We start from the raw sequence: 13,506 nt of genomic DNA, 5'->3' as shown, positions 1-13,506 counted from the left end.
AACTCCAGAAAAACACTACAATCAATGAACAACCAATGCTGCGGCTCTGCCTCTGTCAACATAAAGGGTGAGTGTGACTAAATGCTTCGTTCCAGTGACCTCTGACCTCCATGAAATAAGCAGCAATGCCAAGTCAAAGAAGTCAGAAACATCCTGGAACAAAAGCCGAATAATCACGGTGAGACACGCACCTAAGCCATACTCGCCGGATTTTGCAGATGCACTTACGCATGTGATTAGAATCCGAAAAGCCTCTGGAAGCAGCTATTTCTGTATCTTGGGTGAATCAAAATGCATAAGCAGCTTCGCCCTGAAGACATTATGCATAAATACATTGAGACTCCACTTTCTATTATGCCGTACTGCACCCCGTGGCCATGCGATGATCCTATTACGCACTGAGAAAGAGGCTAAAGACGCTCTTTAGCTGTTTGACTTGCGCTAATGTGGAGTGTGCGACCTACAAGCCAGTAGCAAGATGCGCTGAATGAGTAGTGGATCACAGCGAATCCAATGAGATAGAAACTAGGCACAATATTAGGCACGCGCTTTTCCAATTTCATTAAAAGGTCCGTTAGTCCCCGTGACAAAGCACAAAGACATTTCAGACTCCGCCCACTCGCCAAACATCCTTCATAATGAGTTAATGAATTAATGGCTTTCAGATGTTTTCATGGGCGACATTATTAATGACATTATCAAAGCCAGGTCTGCTCTGGGATCTTATAAATCAAATATAAATAATAACTGCTGCCTTTAGGGGGCGCTTAATAGGGCCGCAGGATTCTGACAAAACAACAAATTGCGATTATTTGGACAGATATTTGTGATTGTGATTCAATTTGTGATTTTTATATTTGATCCATTTAAAGGCTAAAATGATGAGTGAAGGGAGTCATGTTACTTTTAGACTTTAGTCAAACAACATATTCTCGCTCAAACTGCTCCACAATTGGCTAGTTGCACGGTATGGCTATGCTAGCTCCTCTGTCCTGAAGTTGTGAGCGCCAGTACTTCCTGTCTGTGTTCTTTTCCTATAGAAATGAGCTCAGACCTGCTGGAATAATAATCATATTTTCTAAAGATTACGTGGTGGACAGTGAGTTTCCTGGTAGATGATCATTTACTGTGTGTTCAAACCTTGATGTAACAAGTTCAGAGGAGACGCCTGTGATCATAAAGGATTGATAGTTTGTCTTGAAGCTAAAGGCTAACATGCTATAAAAAATGGAATAAAAATATATAGCGATAAAAAAATTAAAGTAGGACAAGATGGTTTATATGCAGATTAGTTTATATTTGAGGCACTATTTCAAATTTGATAGTAAAATAAAAATATAAATTAAATGAATGTTAGCCTTTAGCTTCAAGACAAACTCACTGATCCTTATAAACATAGACGTCTCCTCTACGGAAATATTTACACTGTGCAGCAACTCATTAACCTAAAGTAAGTGATCATCTACCAGGAACTCACTGTCCACCACAGAATCTGAAGGAAATACGATGATTGGAGTCTAAGCTCATCTAAATGGAAATCAATACGGGCAGGAAGTACTAGCGCCCACAGCTTCAGCTCAGAGGAACTAGCGTAGCCACATAATAATAGAACAGTACACAATAATCTACTTTCTAAAAATGGTTGGTTTTATGTGGCCAGCGCCCTCTGCTGGAGGAGTTTCCCCGACATTCAGTGTACCTCTGGAGGACAGCCACGTGACTAAAATAAGTCCAGGATGGAATCACAAAGCATCTATCTAAACACTTTAGAATCTGCTTTAGGTTAACTCAGACAAACCTTTTTCTGTTGCAGCTGAACCTGAGATCAGAGGCCCCACAATTCTGATCAGAGAACATCTATCACTCAAATACAGAGACAGAAGATAAAAAACAAACCTCAGCCTCTTGAGTGATCAAAACCTTGATTGTGATTCGATATCGATAAGCCTTGCAGTCCTAGCGCTTAAAGGGACTATAAGGAGTTTAAAAATGTTAAAATTAAGTATTTTCCTCCCCCTACATGTTCCAGCCATGTCCTAATGTGTAGAATGAGCTCAGACCTGTTGCACTGTCACTCAAAAAGGTGTTAATTCGGGTCCGAAGTGCCGTCACGCACGAGCTCTATATAGAAGGTGCAGCTACACGTATGACCTGAGGTGGCAGTAGTGAGTATAAAATGGCTAACTTCCATCTAGCCCCTTTAATTTTGTCTGGGTAAGTCCTGTTATGTTACTGAGCGGTTTGTGTGGTTCCCGTTTCGCTCCGGAGTCCGAGAACGGAGAAGAAAGTGTCTTTAAGAGACTGTGAGCGATCCCATCTGTGTGCCGTTCCATCACCCGAGTGTACCTATTAAAGTGGCCGGTGGTTGTTTAGCCCCGTTTCGTATAAATATTTCAGATCCCTGCGTGTAAGTGAAGTGCGTGCGTCTAAATATGTATGGAAAATGAGCGGGTTGCATCGCCCACACCTCTCATTAATATGTCCATAATTATCATATGCAGCTCCACAAACTGCTCACAGGGGACGAGGGGGGGGGGGGGTGGGGGTGGTTTATTTCATCGGAGCAGTGGTGGCCCTCCAGTATAAATACATATACGAGAGAGAATACAGTTAATGCTGACATGAAGGTTATCTAGCACACTAGAGTCGAAACCAGGGCTAACAAGGCGAGACACTGCAGGTGAATAGGGAAAAAAAATATATTTACAGATATCAATTTGAAACTGTTGCTGTAGATCACTGGCATAAATGTGAGAAAAAAATTCATTGCAAGTTTATGTCATTTTATCTTTTCGTATAAGAACAAGGTGTTTTATGCCTAAAAATGCCCCAAATTTCCCATCTTTTCGGCGACGAAATCTGAATAATGGATAGAGCTACATTCAAATTTATGGTTTCATTTTATTAGTAAATGAGGTGCCAAGACTTTTTCAGAGGGGATTTTGGATTTCTTGTTTAGTTTTAAAATAAGCTGTTTTTTTAGTGGAAAAACTTGTAAAAATTAAATTTTCGCCTTATTTTTTGACATTCAAAACTCAATAAATGGGGCTTAGGGATTAAATAATAAAAAATCCCTCTGAAAAAATCTTCCAAATATTGTTCAGTCCAAGGCTGGAAAATGTGAAGTCTTTAGGTCCGACTGACGTGGACATAGTGTCGCCACAATGACAGAAAAATGTGTTTTGAGAAAAAGGCCCTTGAAATTGTGTTCTCCCATATAAGTCTATGGGGGAACATTGAATCAGCGCAATATTTAAACATATTTTTGTGAAGATTAGGCATATTTTTGGTTTCCGGGTGAAAGCTTGTATGTTCAGAGACCAATTTGGCCCAAAACCTGAAAACTGAAAAAATTGAGTTTTGCCTGTAGTGTCTCCCCTTAAAAAGGTCATTTTCCAGGACTAACCTAAACTAACTCTGAAAAGAACTATGGCAGGACTATGGCAGGCTTAAACTAGGTCAACATCAGGACTAAATCGAGACTACCAGAATTAAATCAAGTCCAAGCCCATCGAAGTCACCCCCTGATTGCACGACATGCATGTCCACTCAACGCCACTCCAGACCGCGGCTGAATTACTGCGAAAATGAATGTCATCAACCGCTTCTCATTACATTTTCGAAGTTACGTGAGCTGTTTCCCACCCAGTGCAACGCATCTTTATATTGCGAGAAAGAATGGATGGTTATCTAAAATCACCGAAAAAAAACCACAGTCAATAACAAGCGGCCGAAATGAGTTTCCTTCGCAGGGTGGCTGGGCGCACCCTTCGAGATCGGGTGAGGAGCTCAGTTACCCAGGAGGAGCTCGGAGTAGAGTCGCTGCTCCTTCACGTCGAAAGGAGCCAGCTGAGGTGGCTCGGGCATCTGTTCCGGATGCCTCCTGGTCGCCTCCCGTGGGAGGTGTTCCAGGCATGTCCTAGTGGCACAAGGCCTCGTGGAAGACCCAGGACACGGTGGTGGGACTATGTCTCCGAGCTGGCCTGGTGTCGCCTCGGGGTCCCCCCAGAACAGCTGGAGGAGGTGTGTGTGGATCGGGAAGTTTGGGCGTCTCTGCTGAGACTGCTGCCCCCGCGACCCGGCCCCGGATAAAGCGGAAGAAAATGGATGGATGGATGGCATTCTTACCTCCATGTTTGTCATTTCACACACAACATCTTTCTTTCGTTTCCCTTTCGATAGATTTATTTCAATGTTGGTCCTATTCTAGACATAGTTGCGTTTCCATCAGAGAAAATGCATATCTGTCTAAAAGTCACATAATTAATGTGCATAACAAAAGAGAATTTTCATAAGTTTCCATGGTTGTATAACATATGTAAATATGTTCTTACCTGAGCTTAGACGAGTTGATGCGTCTGGTCTTTGTGCGTGCCCTCAGTCACACAAGACGACCAAAGATGTTGTTAGCATTTGGCCTCTCCCAATGTATTCCTATAGTTTCAAAAGAGGTGAAGTTGGAAGCTACCACGCTTCCACACTTCCACGCTTCCACGGGCACGCACAGACCAGACAGGTACGCATCAACAAAAGGACAGGTAAGAACATATCTCAGTATGGAAAAACAGTGGCCTGTTCCTTTAATTACGAAATGTGGTGTTTCCATCACTCCTTACTAATGGGGAACTTCAAAATGTGCATTAAAATCCAGTGATGGAAACGCAGTTCATGAAAGGTAGTTTGGGCTTCAGTTAGCCGTGATAAACGTCCATCGCTATTTTACAGTCTATGGTTAAAATAAAGATGGAGAACATTTGCTTTGAAGCTCCGAAGGTTGCTGGGGTTTTCTTTCTTGCTTGGTAGACTTCATTCATATTTTTGTTGCGGACCAGCCAATGGAGCAAAAGGATTGTGGGACGGAGCGAAAACGCACAACGTGGCCCTCAGCTCCTAAGCCACCCGGCAGTAAAGCGAGGTTTGAGCCCTACCTGAGTTAGCTCCTGCTGCTCCCGGTCCCACTTCTTGATGCCGTTGTCCCTGGACCCGCTGAAGAGCACGTCTCCCTGGACAGACAGACACTCGATGCCGTCGTAGTGAGGCGGCTCGAAGTTATGAGCCGGGCCTACGTTTCCCAGGGTGCCCTCTGCCACGTCGAACACCTGGGAGAGGAACAGCATTAACATTAAGGCGAGACACTGCAGGTGAATAGGGAAAAAAATTATATTTACAGATATTAATTTGAAACTTTTGCTGTAGATCACTGACATAAATGTGAGAAAAAAATACAGTGCAAGTTTTCTGTCATTTTATCTTTTCATATAAGAACAGGGTGTTTTATGCCTAAAATGCCCCAAATTTCCCATCTTTTCGGCGACGAAATCTGAAAAATGGATTGAGCTACATTCAAATTTACAGTTTCATTTGATTGATGAATGAGTTGCCAAGACTTTTTCGGAGGGGATTTTGTGATGTCTTGTTTAGTTTTAAAATAAGCTGTTTTTTAGTGGAAAATTTTGTAAAAAATTTAACTTTCGCCTTATTTTTTGACATTCAAAACTCAATAAATGGGGCTTAGGGATTAAATAATACAAAATCCCTCTGAAAAAATCTTCCAAATATTGTTCAGTCCAAGGCTGGAAAATTTGAAGTCTTTAGGTCCGACTGACGTGGACATAGTGTCGCCACAATGACGGAAAAATGTGTTTTGAGAAAAAGGCCCTTGAAATTGTGTTCTCCCATATAAGTCTATGGGGGAACATTGAATCAGCGCAATATTTAAACATGTTATTGTGAAGATTAGGCATATTTTCTGTTTCCGGGTGAAAGTTTACATGTTCAGAGACCAATTTGGCCCAAAACCTGAAAACTGAAAAAATTGAGTTTTGCCTGTAGTGTTTCCCCTTAACTCCGTAATACTACTTTCGCTTAGGATTTGTCAAGAACCAAAGTTATAAGCGTTGTTAATGAGCAATCATGACTTTCAGCAGTACACGCCCTTGAAGTAGAGGTATTAGAAGTAACGGTTGTGTAAGCTGAGGTACGTAGGAGGGCAAACAGTGCCAATAATAGCCATTCCCTTGCTCAGAACTTTACCGCATCATTTCCTCTGTACCTTGACATAGTGGTCCTTCGAGCCGGTAATGACCTGGTCCTTCCCGAGCGCAGACTGCCCCACAGTGAGACACATAACCGGGCCGATGTGTCCTGTCAGCTTCCCCATGGCACACATCCTACACCACACAGAATCAATGGGGATTAAAAGCTTCCAGAACCACAGCAGTCTCCATGCTTTCATCAGTCAAAACTCGCACACACAAAAGGGCGCAAGGGGCCAAGATAACACGTAGATTTCTCATCTCAGGGATTTCTCAGGCACCTCTGCTTCCATCTGCTCCTTAGAAATACAGCTCTATAATTCAGTGGTTTAACCCAACCGTTTACATTTAACATGTCATATTAATCAAGTGAGCGCAATTACCATGAATAAAGCATTAAGAAGCCTCATAAAAGAGTAATTAAAAAATGTTGTATTGGCTAAGTGGAGGAGGAGCGAAATTAGCATGTGCAAAGAGAAAATGAATAAAATGGTATGCCGTAATCCAAGCAGCGAGTGTTAAATGGTGTAATTGATTTTTAACCAGGCGGTGTAGTGCAGTGACCCTTGGGGGTAGCGTTTAGCAGGTATTATTTCACATTAAGAAAAGGAGGTAAAACCACAGAAATTGTAAAAAAAAAAAAAACATTATGCCATATGGCTGTGCAATTAATCGAAATTCAATTACGATTTCGATTACAACCGTAAACGATTACAAAATTAGCATAATCGCCAAAAATCTATTATATATATATATTTTTTTTTTTATTTTATTTTATTTTATTATTATTATTTTTTTGTCAATTTTTTTTTTTCAACTTTTTTTTCAACTTTTTTATTTTCAATTTTTTATTATTATTTTTTTTTCAATTTTTTTTTTCAATTTTTTATTTTTTTTGCCAAGCAGACTTGCGTTATTTCAGGCTGCTGGGATTATTTTCCCTTCGCTTTTCACGTGCCATGGCTCATGCATTTGTACTTTTATGACTGTCTAGAAAACAAAGTGTAGTGTAGTGTTTTGATTAATAAATAAATAAAATAAAGATAGACTTTTTTTTTAAAGGCGACAAATAATCGTTTGAATAATCGTGATTTCAATTATGACAAAAATAATCGTGATTATTATTTTTTCAATAATCGAGCAGCCCTATTATGCCATTTGTGGCACATGCACCTCAGTTTGAAAAGCACTGTTATAGAGCAGAAGTTTTAAAGGTGACATTTCATCAAGTAAAGACGGTGCCTGTTACCTGTTGAGGTCCCATATGCGCACTGTGTTTCCCGCCGCAGCGTAGAGCACAGAGCCAGAGGGGTTCAGTGAGATCTGGTTGATCTGGCACTCGCCCTGAGCGAAGGTGATGGTGCGGGTGGTGGTGCCAGCGCACGCGTCGCCACTCACCACCTGACCGGACGACCTGGGGGGAGGAGGAGGAGCGAAAACACAAGGCGGGTGAGGTGTGATTTCATAACTGACTTAATAAGGAGTTTGACATCTGGCAGATAATCCTGATTTCCCTTCACTGTTGACAAACGAAGCGTGTGAGAGACGCACAGCCAAGAACTTTTTTCCGCAATGACTGTAGCTTGTATGTGATCTTTTAAAACTGAGAAATTATTTGAAATCTACGACAAACTAATCACCATTTATTGCTTATCCCAATCTTTGCCTGCGATCTGCTAAGACCAGTGCTTTAAGGGGACCAGCACCTCTTAACCTGGACAATTTTAGACACTTTAGACAACAATCTCTCTGGGTCATTTGCCCGGCCTGTAGAAAGGTTGAAGTATACGAGACCAGTGCGGCTTTCGGCTTACGCTTGAGCCGTTTGCCCTTGTGGATGCGATGAAAAACAAAACAAAGCAGTGCATATCGATGAAAAGAAACTTCTGTGCACCAAGATGAGGCGGGGTGTAGACAGTATGGAACCTGACGAGCTGCCACGACGGCACATGCTCCAGAACACGTAGGCGTTTGCTCGAGCACTCACGTCGACTCTGCACAAATCGCTTTCTCCTTTTTGGTTCGGTTAGGACTTACGTGAGGGTCCGCACACACTTGTTGGCGTCCCGGACGTCCCAGACTTTGATGTAGGACGAGGACACCGAGAAGGCCAGTCTCGACGAGGGGCAGTACTTCACGGACACCACGTTGTTGGGGTGCCCCTTCAGGGTGACCACCTCCTGGTTAGTCGACAAGTCCCACAGCTTACACGTGCGATCTGAAAGCACAACAAGGAGGTTTAGGACGATGGTCAAAAGGCTGCAGCGTAGGTGAATCTAGAGACATGTTTTTTCACTACGGTGCACGACTGGCCCAATTTGTTGGAAAGATGATGCGATATTGATCTAAGACAACTTATTTACCGTTTCGATAACACTTTACATTACGGGCCAGTAAGTCCGTGGTACTTACAGTGGTAATTACTAGAAATGAGAGCGGTACTTATTGTGGTACTTACAGTGGTAATTACAGTGGTACTTCTTGGTACTTATTGTGGTACTTGCAGTGGTACTTATATTGGTACTTACAGTGGTAATTATTGTGGTACTTACAGTGGTAATTCTAGGTACTTATTGTGGTACTAAAAGTGGTAATTACTAGTAATTAGGGGACAGAGTTACCACTGTATCTCATTACTAAGAGATACAGTGGTAATGAAGGTTGTACTTCTATTTACTTTGGTACTTTAATTGATAGTTTATAGTAGTTACAGTGATACATCTATGGCACTTATTGGTAATTCAAAGATACTACAGCAGCAATTCATAGGTAGTAAATGTAGTAGTAGTACCACCACCATAGTAGTAGTAGTACCACCACCACTAGTAGTAGTAGTACCACCACCATAGTAGTAGTAGTACCACCACCATAGTAGTAGTAGTACCACCACCACTAGTAGTAGTAGTACCACCACCATAAGTACCATTGTAAGTATCAGTGTAAGTACCACCATAAGTACCACCGTAAGTACCACTGTAAGTACCACGATAAGTATCTAGAATTACCTCTGTAAGTATCAAGGACTTACTGGCCCGTAATGTAAAGTGTTACCAAAGTTTCCCTTCTTGGCTTCCAAAAAGCTGTGTTGCCTCAGTCCCTTTAAGACTCCCCATCCCTCTCCATCCGAAAAAAACGTGTGCTCCCTTCCTGGCTCCGTGGATGTAGCTACTGTCGGACATCGGCGATAGTATATAAAGGTTCTATGGAGTGTTGTTTTTCTCTCGTTGCTCTGGAAAGGAGAGGCGAGTTGTGCTTCAAAGCAACTAAAATAAGCCTATGCAAACAGTTAGCATGCTAGCTATAGCCGATAGCATTTAGCCATTAAACACTGCAAACTACGAAAGATCGAAAGGTTTTCCGCTCCTGTCAACCCATCAACTCATCGATCAAAGCCTAATTAGAAATCAATGATAAAATTACAGATCTTCTGAGATTCTACTTACTAGGATTAGTGTATGCAAGTGACCTCTGAGCTAAAAGCTAAATGCCACAGGATTTTGAAACGTCACCGCGGAAGATGCAAAGATCACTCAAACATGCGCAAATGGCTCGACACTTACAGGATGTTCTTGATTGATGAAATGAGAGTCCATTTGCAACATGTCGAAGTGGAATTAGGCCAAGAGGAAACTTAGAAAAAGCTGTATTGATCTGAAACGACTTACTCAAACCAACAAAATGTAAGATAGAGATAAAAACGTCAGTCATGTGTTTTTATGTATAATAATTCAAAATCACACAATATCTGAAACACCACTGCACCTCTTTTCACCCCGGGTTTACAGTCTGACCTTTGGATCCGGTGAAGAGCAGTTCGTCGGTGACGTCCACACAGAGCACGGGTTTGGAGTGTCCCTCGGCCATAGACACGCACTGGAGCGGGGCCGTCCTGAACCCCTTCACGCCCGCGATGGGACTGATCACGCCCCTGGAACACAGCACGAGCAGTTAGGAGGCCGTGTGAAAAATATTCTCCATAGTAAATCCCTGTTTACATTATAAGTGGCCTGCGACCCGTCATAGGAGCAGAATCTCGGCCCACGTCACAAAATGAGTTCAATCCAGTGATCCTTGTTGAATGTTTACAGATATAATAGATAATTGATCCGTAACATTATTGATCTGACAATGGACAAAAGAACTTTTTCACTCAGAAAGTCTCTTGGTATCGGTTAATATCGGATATCGGCAGACACTCACTATCGGAAGCAAAAAAGCTGGATGGATGCATCTCTAAAAATAACAAAATCTATCTGTGGTGTCGATCTGTCGCCGCACTAAGAGCGCTTTGATTGTCCTAGCGTTACCGGGAAGGAGAGCTTTTTCTACTGTGTTTTTGAGTTGTGGGACTCACTAAATTGGGCTCCCCCTCACACTTTTTGTTGGGTCATGCTTTATGCGCAGTGTTTCATCAATCTTTCTGTGGCAGAAAAAGAAATAAAAAGGCGATGGGACATTTTCCTGACAACCGACATCTAGACACGCAGTCTAAACGAGAGGCAACTGAGACAAGAGGTGAGCCTTGCCCCCCTAAAACAGCGACAGGGTGTTGAGTTGGTGTGAATCCACCTTTGCGTGACTTGGAGATAAACATGTATTGCTAAAATCTTCAGGATTTTGCATTTTCCGGCTTCAATCCATCTCTCTCAGCTGCTGATTTATTGGGAAGTACAGCCTCGACTTTCATCAATCTCTCCGGGTTTATGGAGAAGTGCTCACTGCGCAAGACATGCATCGCAACAACCATCTCTCGAATTGTAAATAAGAATGTGGAGCGCGAGAGCCTGCGGTAATTGGACGCTTGGACGAGGGAATCAAGGAGGAGGTCCGCCGGGAGATGCCATCTGTTTATGCTCTATACCTGCGGTCAATTACAGTGTGCAACATCGGCTTCAGCAAATGAACAAAAGAACATCCGCCGGCCGCATCATTAGCCGAGGTGGGGAGTTGAGTCGAGAACATTGACTTTAAAGCCACGCTGTGTAAGGTTTCACCCAACAGACGGAATAACATACAAGTATTGATTTAAATTACGCTTGTGATTTTATTGGCGAAAAATAGCTCGAAGAGTCACTGAGCTCGCCTCTCCTCAGACCAGATCCCGTAGCTTTGCTGGGACCGGGACATCACCGGCTTGTCTTGATGGTGCTTTGCTTTAAGCTCAGTGCACTCAATTCTTAGGCCCGATTGTGCTCCAATTCTCAGTCGCGGTGAGTCTTCCCGAGTCAAGGCTATATTCGAAGGCAGTTGCAGAGAGTCGTGTCTCGTAGGGTGGGGGGGGGGGTCACGGCTGGACTCGCGTTCGAATCGTGTAATGTGCGTGTCAGAAAGACGCAACTGATTTCCTGCAACTGGAATCTAAACTAGTTAGTTAGTTTCTGAAAAAGTTGTTTATAAATTTCGCCTTGTTTTGTTGCGGTTCAAAGCTCAACAAATCCAGCAGGACTTCGATAGATGATAAAAAATCTGAAAAAACGTATTATTATTATATTATTATTATTATTAAAAATATTGTTCAGTCCACGACTGTAAAGTTTGGAGTCTGTAGGAGCTACTGAAGTGGAGATATTGTGGCAAGAGTGGAATGAATATTTGTATACACCTGGGAAAGACAACAAAGCGAAAACTCGATAGCGATATTCAACATGGTATATGTCTCAACATTGACCGCTCCACGCTCACCAGCCGCGTCTTGCCTTACCGTATTTTCCGGACGATATATTATACTCTGGAGTGACTAATATGTGATTTTTTTGTTCCTTATCTTTAATTAAAATATATAATTTCACATGCCGCTAGAGGGCACTGCAGGCTACTCAAGCTGCAGAAAGAACTCTTACCACAATGAAGAAAACAAAATAAAGCAAATCACGGGCTAAAAGCTAGATGGCCACAGCTAGAAGAACGAGTTTGCATATGAGAGCTTGAAAAACATGCTGCCGGGAGAGGCTTGTCAACGGTGCAGTTAGGCCCCCGTGCCCAGGTCGTTGCTAAGGCGATTGTTCAGAAGTGACACCGAGAATGAAGATATCAATGGATTTGGTGATTTGGAGTGAGATCGAGAATTTGGTATGTTCTTTATGCTATCGTTATCTGCAGTGTGCAAAAATACTCGTCAATATTGTTGAACTTTGCGTGCCTTCTGCTCAGCAAACTCGTTCACTATTGTGGTGAAATCCAGTTTCCGCTCTGTTATTTTCCCTGTAGAGTTGGTCCAATCCACTCAGTCGCTCCTGACCCATGGCACTCCTAGGTCTTTATCAATTTCGGCTTTGAAAGGACTGCTCTGCCGTGGCTACAGTGAGTGATAAGAGGGGCAAAATACGGTAGTTTCCCGGCCAAAATGGGACACTTGACAGCTATGGAAGGGCATCATCAGTCGCATTGTTCAGAACTCATGGATAGCCTGAAAGGTCACTGGTTTCACGCAGAAAAACAAACCACTGCAGCAGCTGATTGATGATAATGTCCGGTCTGGCACCGCGGTGAAGTTAGCTGGATATTCAGCAGATATTCAGAGTGGGAGCTGCAGCGGCTGTGAAGCCAACAGACACCCACGTAGACTAATGGCCGGTCAGATTTAGGGACCGTCAGCAAATTACTCTACTTAAAGTGTGGTTGTGTAGAAGTATAGCCAACGTGCCATCTATATTGACAGTGTTTTCATACTGATTCTGCACAATGCGCCCCCTTCAAGTGCAGCTCACATACACCGCCGGCAAGAGTGCAGAGTGCGCTTGTGTCTGCACCTTTGCTCTAGTCTGACACGTTTTCCTTCGCCCCTCCAAGATTGGGCCCCAGGGGTCTGATGGGTTAATCAGGGGGGTCGGACCGCCTGCACCCCCCCCTGTGTTTCGCACACTGGTTATCTAAACTGTTAATGTGATGACACCAGACGCCTATGTAGCTAACCATCAATGTGTTACATTAGCACAGTGGTTCTCAACCTTTTGGAGCCACGACCCCCATTATAACAGGTAAAGGGGTTCGTGACCCCCCGCCCGGGTCACACCGTGAGAAATCGGAACATTAGCCTATATAATTCTTAAAAAACAAAGAAAAAAAACAAATGGCTGAAATAAAATTCATCAAACTACGAACAAATAATGGCACTGGTAAAATAGCAAACACATGCTACAATAAAACATTAGATTATTTGCTAATGAAGATATGTATATATATAAATTATCTGGCGATCCCCCAAATCTATCTCGCGTCCCCCTTGGAGGTCCCGACCCCCAGGTTGAGAACAACTGCATTAGCATGTTGCTGCATTGGCCTGTTCAGCCTGATGTTTTTTTCTTCATTAGGCATGTTTTGGGTAGTGCGTCTTATACTCCTAAACCAGTTGTTCTCAACCTTTTTTTCTTTGTTTTTTGAAGAATTATATAGGCTAATGTTCCGATTTCTCACGGTGTGACCCGGGCGGGGGGTCACGAAGCCCTTTACCTGTTATAATGGGGGTCGTGGC

At 42.8% G+C, this 13,506-nt stretch overlaps 1 protein-coding gene across 4 annotated transcripts in view; it reads right to left on the bottom strand.

The window, feature by feature from the left end:
- kif21b (kinesin family member 21B) overlaps positions 1-13,506 on the bottom strand; it is a 163,143-nt gene that overhangs the window by 14,215 nt on the left and 135,422 nt on the right. For all 4 annotated transcript variants that reach the window (XM_079582126.1, XM_079582128.1, XM_079582127.1 and 1 more), the window contains 5 exons: positions 9,827-9,963; positions 8,073-8,253; positions 7,285-7,449; positions 6,053-6,170; positions 4,929-5,099 (listed from right to left, as the gene is read on the bottom strand). In XM_079582126.1, coding sequence (XP_079438252.1) covers positions 4,929-5,099; positions 6,053-6,170; positions 7,285-7,449; positions 8,073-8,253; positions 9,827-9,963 — 772 coding nt within the window. The remainder of the gene's footprint in view (positions 1-4,928; positions 5,100-6,052; positions 6,171-7,284; positions 7,450-8,072; positions 8,254-9,826; positions 9,964-13,506) is intronic.

Source organism: Gobius niger (genome assembly GCF_951799975.1).
Source record: "Gobius niger genome assembly, chromosome: 24".
NCBI classification, from domain to species: domain Eukaryota; kingdom Metazoa; phylum Chordata; class Actinopteri; order Gobiiformes; family Gobiidae; genus Gobius; species Gobius niger.
Note: the sequence above shows the minus strand (reverse complement) of the source record. Positions and strands in the feature narration are given on the sequence as shown.